Raw genomic sequence first — 17,715 nt, forward strand, 5'->3', positions numbered from 1 at the left:
CAGGGACCTCCTCAAAAGGTGCACTACTGGTGTACACGTGATGGGGAGGAAAGAGACACTGCACGGCCCTGGAAAGGGACAAGCAAGGCTGGAGGAAGGAACAAGCTCCAGGTGGCTCAGAGATCTTGGCATTGAGGACCTCCCACTGATACCGAAGCAAACCTAGGGGAGAACCTTCCCACCTCTGGCATGCCAGACCCAACTTCTACGCTTAGGAGATTCCTTGGTGTCTAGGTTTCCATCACATCAACTTCTGCTTTTGTCATGTTCACAGCACCATTTCATCCTAAAATAAAGACCTGCTGTGTAAGAGTTTTCCTACTTGCTTTGCCAGAGCTCCTGCTCCTTTCTATATTTTTAAACAGTACGGTTGTTAGGTGTGAGCTCTTTGTCACGCTTGGTTTCTCCAGTATGGAAATTGCCTCATTTGATCCCTGGTTTTCAAATGGAAGATGGTATTAAAGCAAAGATCATGTTCTGTTTGAGCATCATGATGTGCAAAGAGAGTGTAGTTAACATCTTGTTCCCTTCATCTCTGTTTTTTGCCCCTGAGACTCATGTTTGGGGATTTTATAGTCAATATCTCATCTGACCAGATAGCAGTTGCTCATAGCTGATAACCCTTAAACTGGTTGCTGTTTCATGAGCCATCCTATAATTCTGTTTTAATGGCCTTTCTTCTTCTGTGTGTTAGGGGTGGAAGTTGTTCTGATGATTTATTAGCCAAATCCCAGCATTCAAGTAGTAACTGATAACGCTTAACTTGCAAACAGATAATTTACTCATGAAATGTCACAACATTGCCTGACGTCCTCGGAAGATTTCCAGATGTCCCTGAGGTATTTTAGTTCATTTCTGGAAACATGCTTTCTCTAACTGGTTGTATTTAAAGAGCTTTATTCTCTACATCGGTAACTGGGTGGAACTGGTTTCTGATGAGGCTTTGTGAGCTCATCAATCTGCCAGTGGGAAGGCATCCTGGTTTTTTTTCCATGTCTTTGGAGTGCCCAGCAAGGAGGAATTTCTCAGGCTGGGATTGCTGGCGGTGTTAGCTATCATAATGTCTCTCCACCTGCTCGTAGGCAGCCAGCGTTCTTTATCTTAACAGCACTTAAGCAATGATTACTTTCCCGAGTTTAGTACTGAGGCTTAGATTAGGAAGGCAGAGTTGTTAAATGGCTGTAGTGCAGAGCCAGTGTGCAAACTCCAGAGGGCTACTTAACACAGTGAGTATTCTTACGCATGTATTTTCCAGCATGTGTAACACAGGGCAGTATATGCCCTTGGCAAATGCTCATATGGTGGCATTCTGTGTGAGCAGACAGGCGCCAGCCACAGGCTGTGTGACCCACGTTCGCTGCTCCCGTGTCGCCTTTCCACACAGAGCTGAGGTCCTGTGAAACTTCTCTGCTGGTTTCTTACACAGGTAGATAATGGTGGGAAATCTCAATCGGTATCAGATGTCACGTTTCATTTAACGTGTTTCACACTGTGCAGGAAATTAAGTCTTTTGGGGGAAAAGAAAATGCATTTTGCTTTGGTCAGAGATTTTCAGATGTGCCAAAATGTTGCGGTTTATTCCTCTTCCCATATGGGTGTTGGCATTTCTCTGCAGAGGTTTTAGTGTTACCTCAGTGGTCAGATGTTTCTTACTGTTTGATCTTCATGGTCTTCTTCATCAAGCAGGCCAGTTCTTACTTACTTCATTCCATCCATCCAAGAAGCTAAATGTCCAAAGTGAGACCAAAATCCTACAAGGAAGATTTTCTCTTGCTCTCATTAGCGTTAGGTAGTTACATCCTTACATACCATCAGAAGTCTCGCTGTCAAGGTTGTCTAGATGTAAGCAGCCATGACTTGAAAAGCTGCCATCAGAAAGACAGCCCCAGACCACAACTTGTCATTTACTCTTTGCCTATCCCAAGGCCAGACAAGAGTTGGCAGGCTCTCACCTCTGGGATGAAACTCTTTATCACTGTTTATCAACTGATAAGGCCAAGCTGTGTGCCTCGGGGCCAAGGTGTCTTCCTTACCTTCTGTTAAAATGGTATTGCACAATTTATAAAGCTAATCTGCTCTGCCCTCACATATTACTCCTCACATACTACTTCACTGAGCACGGGAGGAGTAGCCCAGAGCGTGCCTTTCTCTGTAGGTGCCCCTTTACACTTTAATTCCCTTATAGCCTTGATTCTCAGGGGAGAAGCTTTTGTGTTTTCATTTAATGAGCGCAGAATCATTGTATATGTATATATATATCAGTGTGTGTATATATACATACGGTCAGTCCAGAAAGTTAATTCTGCCCTTTCAGCTTTGCTGTATCTTTGCAACTCAGATGCCAGTGAGAGAGATGCTGAGACATGGGGTCTGAGCAACCCCTTCCTCACTCCCACACCAGCTCCTGTCTCTCTCGAGCTGGTTTGAAATGTAAACAGGCCTTTCATTGCAGAAAAGTGTTACTTAAAGACAAGAAATACTCCTTCCAGTGTTACCTTCAAAGTGGCAATTCCCTCCTGGCAGTATAAAATCTTTGGAAGCAGTAGACTGTATAGCTTAAACATTACATTCTGTACTAAACTTGATTAAAAAATGTTTGCCTGTTCTGAACTACTGCTTGCTTTTGGTAGACAACAGTCTGAGTATTTCTTGGAACATATTTATTTGAAAACCTATAAATTGCGTACGGATAGACTCAGACATAAAGCGGTGCCAGCCACATCTGTGGTTATGCTAAAGCATCTGGTGGAACAAACTGAACATTTTTAGATGGCATTGCTTTTGTTGAGGTGCCTGTTAGGTTTGTCATCGGTGAAATGAAGCGTGTGCAGAATTCACTGGCGTGATTTGTTTGATGGTGGAAGTTGGGAATAGGAGAAGGAGTTAAGCAACAAGAAAAACTGAAATGTAGGATTCCTGGGGGATGCTATTCCTCATGTGGTCAGAGTATGTGATTGGTGTGTATCCTCATCCAGGTGGCTTATTGAGATGAAGACCTATAGAAGCATGCAAATAACGTATTGGGCATAAAAATGAGTAAAAGTACTTTCCAGACCTTTGGCTTTATGTATTCCAGTCTAATAACAATTGAAATTGATGGAAACTGTGATAAAACAACTGTGATGAAATTGCTTGTATTTACAGCGACTAGATCTGGGGATGAGGGGAGAGCAACGGATGTCATTTTTACCCTGACCTCAGCAAGGCTTTAACACTGTCTCCCTCTGTATTCTTGTATGCAGGTTGGGGTGGTAAGGTCTGGGTAGGTGGACAATCGGAGGAGTAGTAGGTCTGGTTTCAACAGGTACAAATGCAAAGCCCAGCACCCAGGCAGGGCAGAAGGAACCCCGGCAGTGAGACTGACTGGGCAAGGAGTGGCTGGGGAGCAAAGGCCCTGGGGCTGCGGTGGGCAACGGCCTGGGCTTGACCCGGCAGCACGCTGGGTGACAAGGGAGGTGACAGGGGAGACCACCATGTCCTGGGCTGTACGAACAGGAACATGGCCAGGAGATCAAAGGAAGCAATTATCCTCCCCTACTCAGCAATCCTTAGGTCGTGTTTAGATAATGTGTCCAGTTTTAGGTCCCCAGTGCAGGAGGAACATAAAAAAACCTCAAGTGTGTTCAGCATCGGGACACCACAACCATCAGGGCTGGACCACTTGTCCTGTGAGGAGAAGCTAAGGGACTGAGGCTCATCCAGCTGTGAGAGGAGGTAATTTTTGGGGGGGTAGAGGGGGAGGTTATCATGAAGATGAAGTCAGGCTCTTCATAGTGGAGTATGGTGGGAGGTTGAAAGGCCATAGGAATAAGTTTGTTCCCCATGAGGACAGTCAAGCAGTGGAAGATGTTATTCACAGAGGCTGTCCAGACTCTTTCCATGGAGATTTCCAAAACCCTACTGGACAGCGCCCTAGGGCCCCATGTCTAATGTCTTGGCCCTGATTTCAGCAGGAGGTTAGACTAGAAACTTGCTGAGGTCTTGTGAGTATCTTGTGGTGTTATGAAATGCTAATTTTTGGATTTGGAAAACTAACTTAGTAGCAGAGCTACTGGGTATGATTTCTTGGTGTGTACATCAATATAAGTTTTCTCTACAATTACCTTTAATATAGGAACTTGAGATACACTGATTTTATGGGCTTGCCAGCATGTGATGGTAGAGAACATTAAAATTTAATTGGACTTTACAAAAATGTATGCTGCCATTAAGGTTAATGACACTACTCAAATGAGTGCTGGTACCACATATTAACACAGATGCATCTTTCCTGGAGCTTGTGTTAGTAGGACTTCTGCTATTTTGGTGAGTAATGAGAAATTATGCTAATAAAATAGTCACTCCATTACAAAAAGCTGGTGTGAAGTGCTAAATGAGGATTGGGGACCCTCTCTCTTGCTGACAGCCAATGCAATACTTTTGATGGGTCACATATCAAGCCAGACACCAAGAGAATTAGTCAGGTGTTCCCAGGCAGTATGAACTGATGAAGCCATACTTACCTTACCCATGCCTGATGGAATGGTCCAGTATTTGCTGATGTAAGCAAAAGGACAGACATTGGCATAGATAAACACTTGATCCAATCCCTGTCAGAATGTTTTAGCCTTTGAATATCAACACACCCCCTCCACCGCCCCCTATTTTTAAATTAATTAATGTCAATTTGTGCGTCACATACAGTTCAGGTGGTTTTTAACCACTTACCTACCTTTAGATTAGTGTTCTTAGCAATACAAGCTTAAAAGCATAGATGAAGCCTACTGGGGGATGTTTTGGAATATCACAGTTGGCTTGGAGTGCCCCAGGCTCTTCAAGGTGCTTCCTGACCTCTGGGACAAGGGGTGACCACCGTGCAGGCACCTCAGGAAGTCTGAAGCGAAGCCCCTGAGATAGCACTGTTAAGATTGTTGGAGATGGACTTAGGGGGATCCCTTCTGGAGGGAACTGAGGGCCCAATCTGTAGGACAGACCCATTACATAGGGAGATCTGCTGACTTAAGGGAGCCTCAGTTAGGGACTTAACAGAATTACTTCCAACCTTGGTCAGGCCCATGGATTATTATCCACTTTTAATTTTCCAGGTAGGTAGTAATGAAATCCATAAAAGAAAATCGAGGACCATTAAAAAAGATTAAGGGCCCTGGGACACATGGTGCAAGGATCTGGAGTACAGGTAGTGTTTTCCTCCATCATTCTTACTACAGGGAATAGGGAGTGATGGAATGAGAAGAGCCAGGAAATTAATACTTGGCTCCGAGCATGGTGTGAGAAGCAGAACTTTGGGTTCTTTGACAGTGGGCTGGCTCGAGCATCACCAGCCTTGCTGTCTAGGGCTGGGGAGCACTCATCCCCAAGGTTGCTCTGAAAGAAGCTGGCAGGGCTCATTAATAGAGCTTTAAACTAGATGAGATGGGGGAAGGGGACAGGGCCAGGCTAGATGGAAAAGAGCCTGGGAATGGCACTCCAGTTACTGAGGGATGGTGTGCTGGCAATGAGCTCTGGTCTGCCACCCTAGTAAATGAGGGGGATAGTGCTTTAATTCGGAGTAGAGATGCCCCTTCTTCTCCCCCCTTACCCCCTTTCCTTTCCTTTCCTTCCTTCCTTTTTTTTTTTAATTCCACAACGGAGCATGGGGACATGAGATGAAAATTGTGCCATTCATTGGACTGTAAGGACAGGTAGCATGTTTGCTCCATGTCTCACAGGGTAGCACCGAGGGAGAGGGAGCTTGGTGCCTTCCTTTGGTTCCCTCTTACTTTTTAAGTGCAAGCACGTAGCTCTATTAGAAAGGAGAGAAAGAGAGTGGGTGTTATAATAACAAGTAGGCTTTGAGACAGGCAGTTCTGGAAGTTACTTAAACAAAACCATTGAGATCATTTTGTCAAGACACTGTCTAGTTCACCAGCGAATGTTACGGAAGAAAAAATCAGATCACTTATACCATTCCTGTATTTGCTGCATGAGTTACTCTGCCAGATTGCTATCTACACCATCACCCTTGTGTTCTTTTGCTCTATTTCCTGTGCAAAGTGCAGCGGAGAAATTACAGGTGAACAAAGTCATGTTTAGAAACATCAGTTTTTCTTGTCATGTTTTGAGTGCAGAATTCTTACTGAAGCAAAAGAATTAAACAGAGTCTCCCGATGGCAAAGCGGAACAAAGCCAACCAGGCAAAGCATGAAAGAGATGCTGCGGTGTCTCTGTGACAAAGGGAGATGGCCAGCCTCTTTTCAGTGGTCTGTGGGGACAGGACAAGGGACAGTGGCCACAAGCTGGAGCATAGGTAGTTCTGCACCAATATGCAGAACAACTTCTTCATGGTGGGGGTGACGGAGCACTGGGACAGGCTGCCCATGGGGGTTGTGGAGTCCCCTTCTCTGGAGACGTTCAAGACTTGTCCGGACACCTACCTGAGTGATCTGTCCTAGGGAGCTGCTTTGGCAGGGGGATTGGACCCGATGGTCTCTGGGAGGTCCCTTCCAACCCCTACGATTCTCTGATTCGGTGATGTGAAAAGCAAGATGCTGAGCACAATGGCGTCGCTACCCCTCCTCTTGGACTGGGTAACTTACTCTTATTTGATGTAATAGAGCTTATGAGAAAGACACTCTTGACACCTGCTTGAGGTGACAGCACTTCTCAGCACCACCGCTTCACCACCTGAGAAAAAGGGGAATTTCCACCAAATCATGAGGGGGGCTTTGTGATTGCAGAGAGAGGTGAGCAGAGCGTGTGGAGTGGCAGTGAGAGAGAGAAAAGCAGATTTTCATGATTTTTTTTCCCCCCCATGAGGATGTTTTTACCTTCTTTTTGTTTGGCGTCAGCTTGTTGATGTGGGTGCACAGCCCTGGCAAGTTACCACGCTCCTGAAAGTTGGTAGCTCTGAAAGGCAGAGGAGTGTTTAACATTCTGGGATGGATGTTTTCTGCCAGTTTTGTTGTTGCCTCTGGAAATGTTGATGCAGTTGATCTTTGTGCAAGCATGTAGCTGTAGATTAACAAATGTGGAATGGAGTATCTTCAGCATAAGCTGGGAATGCGAAACGAAAACTTAAGCAGAAGGAGTGAAAAGCTAAAAATAAGTGAAACGAACTTGTCAGGGATTCCTTTTTTTCTTGAATAGGCTAGAAATTCGGTTGTGAGCAAACAGGAGGTATGTCCATAAATAACAAGGATTTCTAAATTATCAGGGCACAGGACATAAACTGTTGTTAAACCTTGTAAAGCCATTGTCAAGAAAGCATGCATTACAAGATTTTAGGTGGGTATGCTGAAGCAAGCTGGGACTCACAAGAGATGTAGGATCAGAAATACAAATAGGAAACATGGTTTCTGTAGACTGGCATTCTGTGGGTATAGAAGCAGCATGATTAGTGGTTGTGGAGACATAGGAAGATGACTATTTCCGTATGTCATGCAATGCAGAACTAGCCTTTGTTTATTATTTTTTTCGTTCCTTTTCAATTTCTTGAACAACCTTTACGGTTTGGCATGTGTGAAACAACATTTTTATAAAGGAAAGCAGTACATAGATTCTGGAAAATTCTGATCTCGTATTCATAATGAGTTTCTGGGTTTGATTTTTTGATTGTTAGATTAGAGATACAGTTTTACTTTCAGGCTTTCTGAAGCCGCATGACGTCTTTCAGCTGTCTTGGCTTCCAGCTCACTGGCATGGCACAGGTCGAGTATGCTTGTCCCTCTGCACTATGCAGTTGACAGCCAGAAATAGTAGTTATTTAATATTCTGAGGCAACAGGAAGGAGAATGTTGTTTGATTGCTCAGTCACTGCAGTATGAAACACCTTACTCTTTTTGTGTACGCTTTTCTGCTTGGATATTCACAATCCTTGGTGCTCTTTATCTTCCCAGCTACGTGTAATCTGCCCAGCTCTTCCCGTAGTGCTCCAGTACAAATCCTGGCAGAGTGATGGGTGTGGAGGCGTGATTGTGACGGGATAAAAGCTGCAGTGTGTGCATGAAAGGAACCAAATTACTTACGCTCAATTAGCGTGGCCATGCTTCTGAGAGATCACCAAACCATGGCTAAAAGCACCCTTTTATAAAATTACCTTGTTATTTTCTTTTTTTTTATTGTTATTATTTGTGTAGAATTAGGTTTTGTTATTGAAGGAAAAACAGTTGCAGGAGACCACGGATTTTAAAGAACCACTGCTAATATTACTGATGGTGACATAGGGGTGTAAGCCACTCGTCCGATTGTGAAGCAATGGAAAGTGCATCACATCGTGATGGAAAACAGCTCGGATTTGAATATGTTAAATTCAGTCAAATGTGAATAGGCTTTGGTAATAAAGGCATGAAGTTTGTTTAAAGGTTAAGTGCATGATTACTGCAGAAATTTCTTTGTAGAAGCACAAGAGGAGCACACAGTCCCCATAACTAGGGTTCAGAGGCTGTACTTGTGCAAGGGGTTTGAGTGAGCCTTTCATGGGACTGCAGAATGTGGCAAAACAGTCTTATACTCTTCACAGCTCAACTTCCTCTAGTAGGGCTGAGAAAAGAAGAGGTCGGGTTCTGCAGAATTGCCACATTTGCAGTAGGTTGTGTGATGTGTAGTCACCAGTCTTTCAGTTTGCAAGGAAATCTCTTGAATATATATCCACCCTAAGGGAACGTATGCGTACATTAAGTTGGCATTGAGTTGGAAACAGGATTTTTGACTTGGGAGTATCTGGCATTAGTGCACATCCCAGTTGGGTTATGCTCTGGCATGGAGAAAACATCATCTTCCCTTTCTTTTTGTCCTGGTCACTTTGTGTTCTCTGCTGCTAGACAGGCGTTAGGCACTGCCTGGATTTCCTTTACACGCAGCAGAAATTTCACCCTGGATTCATCAGCTCCACTATCTCTTGCCAGGTGCGGGCTGTGCCTTGGCCTTGGCTTTCCTCCCACCGCAGTGTACAAGCCAGGTGGCATTTCTGTGAGGGGGTAGTTTTTGGGGGGACATTGGGTCGATGGGTACTGGGACATCTGAGCTTTCTCCACGTACCAATTTGTGAAGTCGGCTGTGAGAATTTTGTCCCTTTATACCTTGTCTTAAGGCTTTCCTTCACCTAGAGGCATGCATAAACCTCTGTTCCCGAGTAACACTGTGCAGGTAAACATACTACATGGAGTTACTCAGTACTGCTTCCAAAATGTGTATGCAGCTGAACCTTTTCAGAGGCACCAGCCCTCTAGTCACATCAGATCCTTCCTTTGCTTTGAATATTGGCAATCAGATGAGTATGGTTTTGGCTAACAGCCTAATGAATGAGTTGTAAAAGCTTAAGAAAATGGATTAAGATCCAATTAATATTCGGCTTCCTCTGCGCTACCAGCAATGGTTGCTGGGGCAGTCAGTGGCTTAGACTGAGTGGATGTTAGGAAGAAGAAAAAAAAATTTAAATGATTAACTGGTTAAATATCATGCTGTTGAGGTAAATAAAGGTTTGTAACATCAGGTATATTTAAAAAAAAAAGCTTCAAAGTATCAACGCTAATGTTTGATCTATCTGTATTTTTTATTATAGAGGAAAGTGGACTCTACAAATACAAATACTTGCTACAAAATTATTCTGCTGAATAACATTCCAATTCATTTGCCCTTCACTACACCCCTGAAACTGCGTGAATACCTGCTTAAAATCAGCAACAAGCATAGCTAGTAATGAAATAATTCAAATTTAGTTTATTTTGTTTCATGATGCACAAATAGAAAATCATTTAAGTGTGACTGATTTTATTCATCCACAGTAGTTGCTCATCTGAGATGCTATTGAAGTTCAGTAATTGAAGCTCTGAAATACAGTATTTGACAGATGGTGTGGGTGGTTGTGCCATTTCCATGATAAATCCACTTACAAATATAACCATGAGGAAGTTGTCTTCATTCCTTGACTACAGCAACATATAGATGGGAAAAGTGACAAACACGAAATGAAAACAGATTCGTGTCTTGGTTCTTCATTTTCCTGCTATACTGATTTGAATTTTTAAACAAGTACAAGAGAGAGGTTTCTTTCTGCTTTATCAGAAAAGGAGTTGCTGTAAAGGCTAAAATATTCTTTCAGTAGCTTTTCTTTGCTCACATTTCCTTTGAAGCTTTCCCTATAGCGAATTACTTTTGCAGTGTCTTACAGCATCGGTTAGAAAGCATTGCTGTCTCTAGATGAAAACTAGATAGATCTTCACTGAGACTCATTGTTATAAAAAATCTTGGAGGCTGGAGAAATGGACAGTCCTGTTGCCCCAGGGCTTGCTGTTGAAACTTGGAGATGATAAAACGGTATAAATGAAAATAATCTGCATTGTCCGGTTTTAATATTCTCTTTTATTCTCTCTGTGTTTCAACAGAAATCACCGATGCTGGTACTAGAGGAACCCCAGATACAATTAAGGGTGTGAAAAGAAAAAAGATTGTGACTGAAAACCATCTGAAAAAAATACCAAAATCGCCTTTGAGAAGCCCCGCCGAAGCCAAGGTGAAGCAAAATGTAGACCCTTCACCACTGAAAGCTCTTTCGGATGCCTCCGAGCACGCCACGCCACAGGATCCCCTGCCTGTGCAGAATGGAAATCAGTGTACCAAACAAAACGGGGGAGCACTGGGTGGTGAGATAAGTGCTGAAACAACCAAGTCTGAGACATCAGTGCAGACAAAGCTGTCACTGGCACATCAGTCCTTAGATGTGGGTAAACCGGCAGTGGAGGATACTGATGCAAACCAACTGAACTCACCAGAGAAGAAGTCTCTCTCAAACTCCTCATCAAACAAAACAAAGACTGACAGTAATGAATGTATTAATTTTGTCGATTGCAGTACGTCATCCCCATGTACACGGACTGCGTTCGATGTCTTATTAAAAGCTATGGAGCCTGAATTGAACACCTTAGCACAAAAGTGCCCCCCTTACGGGATGCAGATAGAGAAACTGAGACCAAATAAAACTGTAAGCACCTCTTCTAGTCTCACGTCCAATACAATGAGCGTCCAAAATCAGTCTGCTTTGCCACAGCAGGAGTTTGCAGCAGCTGGACCTCACTACTACCCCTGTACGTTAAACAATGTGCATGTAGCAGTAACAGCCAAGACTGGACAAGCACAAGGCCAATCGGTTTCACATTCACAGGACCTTATTACCAAAACCAGTCAGCAAAATCACCAGGTTGTTATGTGTCCAAGTTTCGCTAGGTCGCTGGTGCAACAGCAGTGTCAGGACAACCCCAAGCTCCAGCAGATATACAGCATAGCAGTAACTTCGTCCGTCGTTCACACTTCATCTTCCACTGTAACTCAGGTTTTTCCTCAAAACCAGTTAGTAGCTAGTTCGTCTTCACCCCTGTCAATAATTAGCACATCGAGTTCAACACACTTGTCTATAGGTCCCATGTATAATTCAGCCCAGATAGCATCAGCTGTAAACCACAGCGTAGAACAAATATGTAACCTCTTGAAAGACCAGAAGCCTAAAAAGCTAGGGAAATACGTCTGTGAGTATTGCAATCGGGCCTGTGCCAAGCCCAGCGTTCTCCAAAAGCACATCCGATCCCATACTGGAGAACGACCGTATCCTTGTGTGACGTGTGGGTTTTCGTTTAAAACCAAAAGCAATCTGTACAAGCACAAAAAGTCACATGCACACGCTATCAAGCTCGGACTTGTCCTGCAGCCAGATTCGGGTGGCCTCTTCTTGTCTCACGACTCGGACAAAGCACTTAGCATTCACTCAGACGTGGAAGAAAGCGGCGAAAGTGAAGATGAAGGCACTGCTGACGAAAGGCAGGATGATCAAGAACTGGAACCGGCACAAATAGTGAAAGTCATGTCGAGTGCAGAGTCGTTGCGGAAAGGAAGCCCTGTTCCCTTGAGCAACCCAGACTGTATACCAGGTGACTCCTCCTTACATGATACAGAACCTCAAGTAAGGGCAGCTTTACCAAAAGTAGTAGTTCATCCTGTAAACGTTTCTCCGCTAAGGGCTGATAGCCCAAAAGTAACTGAACCAGCACCTGAGCTTGCTGCAGCACAGAGGAAAGGAGATTTCAAAGGGACAGCTCTTCCATCAAATTTAACGCATACGGCCTCATTCAAGGAGAGCGACATAAAGCAACATCAGAAGGTAGAAATGGGCCTATTAGAGGAACAGCTGGGATCTGCAGTAGGAGCGGGGCATGCTCAGCTCCAGAGACAACAGGCAACAGATGGTTCCCAGGACCAGCAAGGAAAATGTCTTCTGAGCCCTAGAAGTTTAGGTAGTACCGATTCTGGTTATTTCTCTCGTTCCGAAAGTGCTGATCAAACAATGAGCCCGCCAGCTCCCTTCGTAAGGGGATTGTTGACCTCTGAGAAAGATCCAAATAAAAACCTGCCCTGCGTGCCACGAGCAAGTGGTGTGGTAGCATCAGTGGTACAAACTGCCTGTGCCGAAAAAAATCTGACTCTCTCTGGCCAAATGCGACCTCCCATGGCAACAAAAACTCTTGAGGAGCGTATCTCAAAACTAATTTCTGATAATGAAGCTGTTGTGGATGACAAGCAGTTAGATAGCGTGAAACCAAGAAGAACATCTCTTTCGAGAAGAGGAAGCATAGATTCACCAAAATCCTACATATTTAAGGATTCCTTCCAGTTTGATTTAAAGCCCATGGGAAGAAGAACTAGCTCGAGCTCTGACATACCAAAGTCTCCTTTCACACCCACTGAGAAATCCAAGCAAGTTTTTCTCCTTTCTGTACCATCCCTTGACTGTTTACCTATAACACGAAGTAATTCCATGCCTACTACCAGTTACTCGGCAGTACCTCCAAACGTAATACCTCCCTCTCATCCCCTTCGAGGAAGCCAGTCGTTTGATGATAAGATTGGCTCTTTATATGATGATGTTTTTGTATCGGGACCTGCTACTCCGCTGAACCAAGGCGGGCACCCTCGGACCCTTGTCAGACAGGCAGCAATAGAAGATTCTTCTACTGGTGAAAGCCAAGTTCTTGGGCCAGTGCGATCTGTAGAAGAAAGTTACCTGGGGTGTAATTTATCAAATGAATCATTATTGCAAAGGAGCAAGTCCCTGGCACAGGGATCAAATTTAGAAAAAACAAAGAAGTCCCCTCAGGTGCGAGGAACGATGTTTGAGTGTGAAACCTGCAGAAACAGATACAGAAAACTGGAAAATTTTGAAAACCACAAGAAATTTTATTGTTCGGAGTTGCACGGACCTAAAACTAAAGCAGCAATCCGAGAGCCTGAGCATAAAACTGTTCCAAATAGTACCCAGCCTCAGATGTTACACTACAGAGTCACCACGTCAACCGGCGTCTGGGAGCAGACACCCCAGATAAGGAAAAGGAGGAAAATGAAAAGTGTTGGCGATGACGATGACCCACAGCAAAATGACATGAGCATTCCATCAAAGAGCACAGAAGGCCAAAGCAAGCCAGCAAATTCTTCCAGTCTGCCAAAACACGGTGCAACAGCAGTGGTAGGATCACAACAGCCAAGCAGCCTTCTACTTCAAAGTTCTCAAATTCAGCTTGTGGCTCGAGGCACCACCGATCGGAGTACCGAGCCAAAGATGGCTCCGCTCGTTGAAAAGCAGGCAAGTTCAGCTATGCAAGAAAAGGTGGAGTTGAAAAGACAAGGGACTGGCATTTCAGTAATACAGCACACCAATTCACTGAGCAGAAACAGCTCCTTTGAGAAATCAGAGTCGTTTGAAAGAGTATCACCCGTTTCTTCTCAGGAGCCCAACAAGGCTGTGAAGCACCGTTCGTTGAATACAGTTGTGATCCAAGAGGACAGGCACTCTCACCTGCATACTCCCCATCATCACCAGCCCCTGTTGTCAGAAGCACCCAGAGGGGAGGTTCAGGGAAGCCAAATAGTTTCAAATGAGAGAAGCACACCGCTTCAGCCCTCGAGACTTGTGCGCCAGCATAACATCCAGGTTCCCGAAATACTGGTCACGGAAGAGCCGGATAGGGACCAAGAAAACCAATGCAGTGATCAGGAGAAGGCAGAAAGGTTTAACTGGCCACAGCGCAGCGAAACGCTGTCAAAATTGCCAACGGAAAAGCTTCCACCAAAGAAGAAAAGAATTCGCTTGGCTGAAATGGAGCATTCGTCTGCTGAATCAAGCATTGACTCTATGCTTTCCAGAAGCCTAAGTCGGGAAAGTAGCTTGTCTCATGCTTCCAGTTTCTCGGCTTCACTTGATAAAGATGAAACTTTGAAGGCTGATAACCCTTCCAAAGCAGAGCCTGTTAGTAAGTCGGCAGAGTTCCTCATGATTCCTGCTGGCTCGCACGCACTGGCTGTGCCTGGCCCCCATTACCGGGAAATGAGACGTGCCGCCTCGGAGCAGATCAGCTGCACGCAGCCATCAATGGAGGTTGTGGACTACAGGAGTAAGTCTTTCGACTGTGGAAGCATGTCTCCATCAAAACCTGCCCCGCTCATAGAGAGAGCCGCTCCGAAGGTGTCATCTGCAAATGGAGTGAGTGGACATGTGCCTCTGCTAGAGCGGAGGAGGGGACCATTTGTAAGACAGATATCTTTAAATATTGCTCCAGAAAATAACCAGCCTCAAGCTAAGTCTGCTTCTTCATTTCAGACAGCTCATGCGACAGATGTGCCCGCAGTGCCATTGCACAGGCTGCAGACCTCCGGCAAATCTTCAGTGGAGTTTCCTGCAAGTACTCAGCATTCGCAGCCTCACTCCAGGCCTCACTCAGCAGTGCAGACTTGTAACTCTGTTAGCCTGCCTTCAGTTCCACAGCCTCTAGATCACGTGTTGAATAAGCAAGGACAGCCATCCTCGACTCATCAGCCTTCCGTGACATCTACTAAAACATCAGCCCAAGGAGAGCAAGTGAACACACACGTGCTTTCTGGTCATCCCGATGAGAAAAAGGATTGTTTTGCCCCGAAGTACCAGCTTGAAGTTAAAACGTTACATATAGGTCAGCCGTACTCTTCTAAACTGCTAAAAAATACTTTATCGACTCAGACTGTTCCTAGTCAAGCTGGAGTGGACCAGAATGCATCCTCCTTTGAATTGCAGGCTAAACTGCCCGACCTGTCTAATCCATACTCGGTGCCTCCTCTAAAGCAAATCGTTCCTAACAACTGCAACAGTCAAATACATCAGATCGCTCCTTTCGTGGTTCCCGTCCGTATTCACAGCAGTATGCCGTCCTATGGCTTTGCCACTGTTACGCCCCTTCCTCACATTTTAGTGACCCAGGATCAGGTAAATCAGTCTGTTTGCAAAGCAAATGTTGCGACAGTGCCAACACCCGAAGGCAAAACTCAGCTGCCAAAATCTCACAAAGATCACCAGAGGACTTTGCCAAATTCCTTTGAATTTGAAAATTCACAACCAGAAAGTGGAACCAGAAATTCACCTTTGTCAAGCTCTTTGAATATTATTCAGAAAGTGCCAGTTAGCGGACTCTTCCCTCAACCAGAAGCTACAGCTTCAAGTAAACGAATGCTTTCGCCAGCCAACAGTTTAGATATTGCCATGGAGAAACAGCAGAAGCGTGTTAAAGATGAGAGCGGAGCTGCCTGTATGACAGATGCTAGACCACTGCATTCACTGAATGTTAGAGCTAGTGACTCTACCAGTAAGCAAAAGAAACCAGTGTTAGTAAGGCAGGTTTGCACCACAGAGCCCCTTGAAAATCACCTCTTAGATCCTGATGGTGTTGCACAGCATGAAAAAAGCAGCAAAGGTAGTAGCACGGACCTGCTGTTGTCCGACCGTCATTCATCTGACACTGGGGTCCCAGAAACCCTGAAGGAGTCACCAGAATCTGAAGACCTTAAGTCTTCGGCATCGACAGTGTTTGTAGTCAGAAAACCATCTGAACTGTCTCCAGTGAATAACCAGAGTTGTCTTGTCAAGGCTGTAAGTAGCAGTCAAGAGGGAAGGTCCCCAAGTAACAGTAATGAGAGCAAGCACGTCAGTGGCCAGGGTCAAGCAAAGCCCGTAGCTACGCTGGCTGCAATGAATGCAGGAGAAATGCAGCGGCTGTCGTTTCCGAGCCTCAAGACCACGACGAGCTCTACCTGGTGTTACCTCCTGAAGAGAAAACAATTGCATCTCGTTCAGAACGATCAGAAAATCTCCGCCTATTCTACATGGACCACTAGTTCCAACAATCCCAATCCACTCGGTCTGTCGACAAAGGTAGCTCTCTCCCTCCTCAATTCAAAGCAGAAAGTTGAGAAGCCGCTGTACACTCAAGCAAGAACCACTCATCCTAGGTCTGATGTATTGGTCTATTCAAGCAAGTGGAAGAACAGCTTAACCAAGGTACATAAGCTCTGCTTGGTGTTTACTGATCGTTTACAGAGGATTTGCGTTGGAAATTGTGCTCATTCATGTTTTAGGGAGTGTAATATGCCTGTCATATAGTATATTTGCTTCTTTATTTTAGTTATGCTGGATCAAACTGCTAAAAAGATCTTAAGTAATTCCATTAGGAGCCCCATTCATAAGGATTTATCACTTTTCATGGAAATTAGTTCCTGGTGTTAAATCTGTAGATGGAGCGTTTATCGAAGCAGGAATGTGTTTGGCTATTTTTTATTGCAAAGGGTAGAACAAAGATACTTTTAAATATTTTTAAAACACTTTTAACTTAAACCAGGTTAACTTAAAATCATAATTGTGTGTTTTGCCTGAAAAATCAGCTGCTGTTCTCTGTTATAAAAGAGTGGTTGGCCTGAACGGATGTCCATGGATACGCTGTGAAAATGTTGTTCACCATCGGTGGTCATGTGAGAGCGAGAGGAGCAGTGCAGCACTTCCCTTTCTCCCACCTGGGTTAATTGGAGGTGTGAAATAATAACAAAAAAAAAAATAGCAAAGTTTAAAATAAAATTACAGCTGCCGTAAAACCACTGACAGCTTCTTGGATCGATAGAGCTCCAAAGATGACGTTGAATCTTGAGCAGTGGAATATACTCTGGGCAGTGTTTGTGACCCATGTAAACCACTCTGTTGTTCTGGAGTCAGACATGGCAGAGCAAAGCAGCCGCTTGTTCTTGCCTTCGCTGTCTCAGGGCTGCACACACGTATCCAGGCCTTCCTTTGCTGGGCAGTTCTGTTACCGACAGGGCCAAAGCCATGTGCTGGTTTGCACTGGATTTCACGTTCCCTGGTGATTCACAGAATCACCTCTGTGAATGGGCAGAGGTGGCTCTGCCCTGTGGCATGGCAACAGGTGGTCCTTATGTATTTGCTGGACCCAGTACCAGTTTTTGTTGTCCCATCTAGTGAAGCAGTAAAGCTTCCCAAAGAGCCTCAGCGGACAGCACCGTTTCGTGCTCTTCTTTCCTCTTTGCTCTGTATGCTGTGTGCATGATGCTGAACTTCTTTGGACTGGGCAAGCATGGGGTGTTAGCCATGGATCTCCCTTTCTCCAGTGTCTTTCAAGACACAGAAATCTTACTTTGGGAGGTAAAAGCAGTCATCACTTGCCCTAAGCCTGCAGTTTACTGTGAGCAGGGTCAAGTAAAGCCCATAGCTACATTGGCTGTGTTGCATGCAGGAGAAATGCAGAGGCTGTTGTTTCCAAGCCTTAGGCATTAGGCTGGGAATTGGGGTCTGTAGGGCTGGTAGTTGCTGCAGAGGAGAAGTACCACCACAGCCGTGGGAAAAAAGTGAGTATTTCTGTGGAGGCATGTTGAGTGACAGAGGCT

At 44.8% G+C, this 17,715-nt stretch overlaps 1 protein-coding gene across 1 annotated transcript in view; it reads left to right on the forward strand.

Annotated features, from left to right (window-relative positions):
* Window positions 1-17,715, forward strand: part of HIVEP1 (HIVEP zinc finger 1) — a gene marked incomplete at both ends in the record, with an annotated part of 59,330 nt that overhangs the window by 18,443 nt on the left and 23,172 nt on the right. The window contains one exon of the mRNA XM_084260638.1: window positions 10,362-16,324. Coding sequence (XP_084116764.1) covers window positions 10,362-16,324 — 5,963 coding nt within the window. The remainder of the gene's footprint in view (window positions 1-10,361; window positions 16,325-17,715) is intronic.

This window comes from Gallinula chloropus (assembly GCF_964237585.1).
Source record: "Gallinula chloropus genome assembly, chromosome: 2".
Lineage (NCBI taxonomy): Eukaryota > Metazoa > Chordata > Aves > Gruiformes > Rallidae > Gallinula > Gallinula chloropus.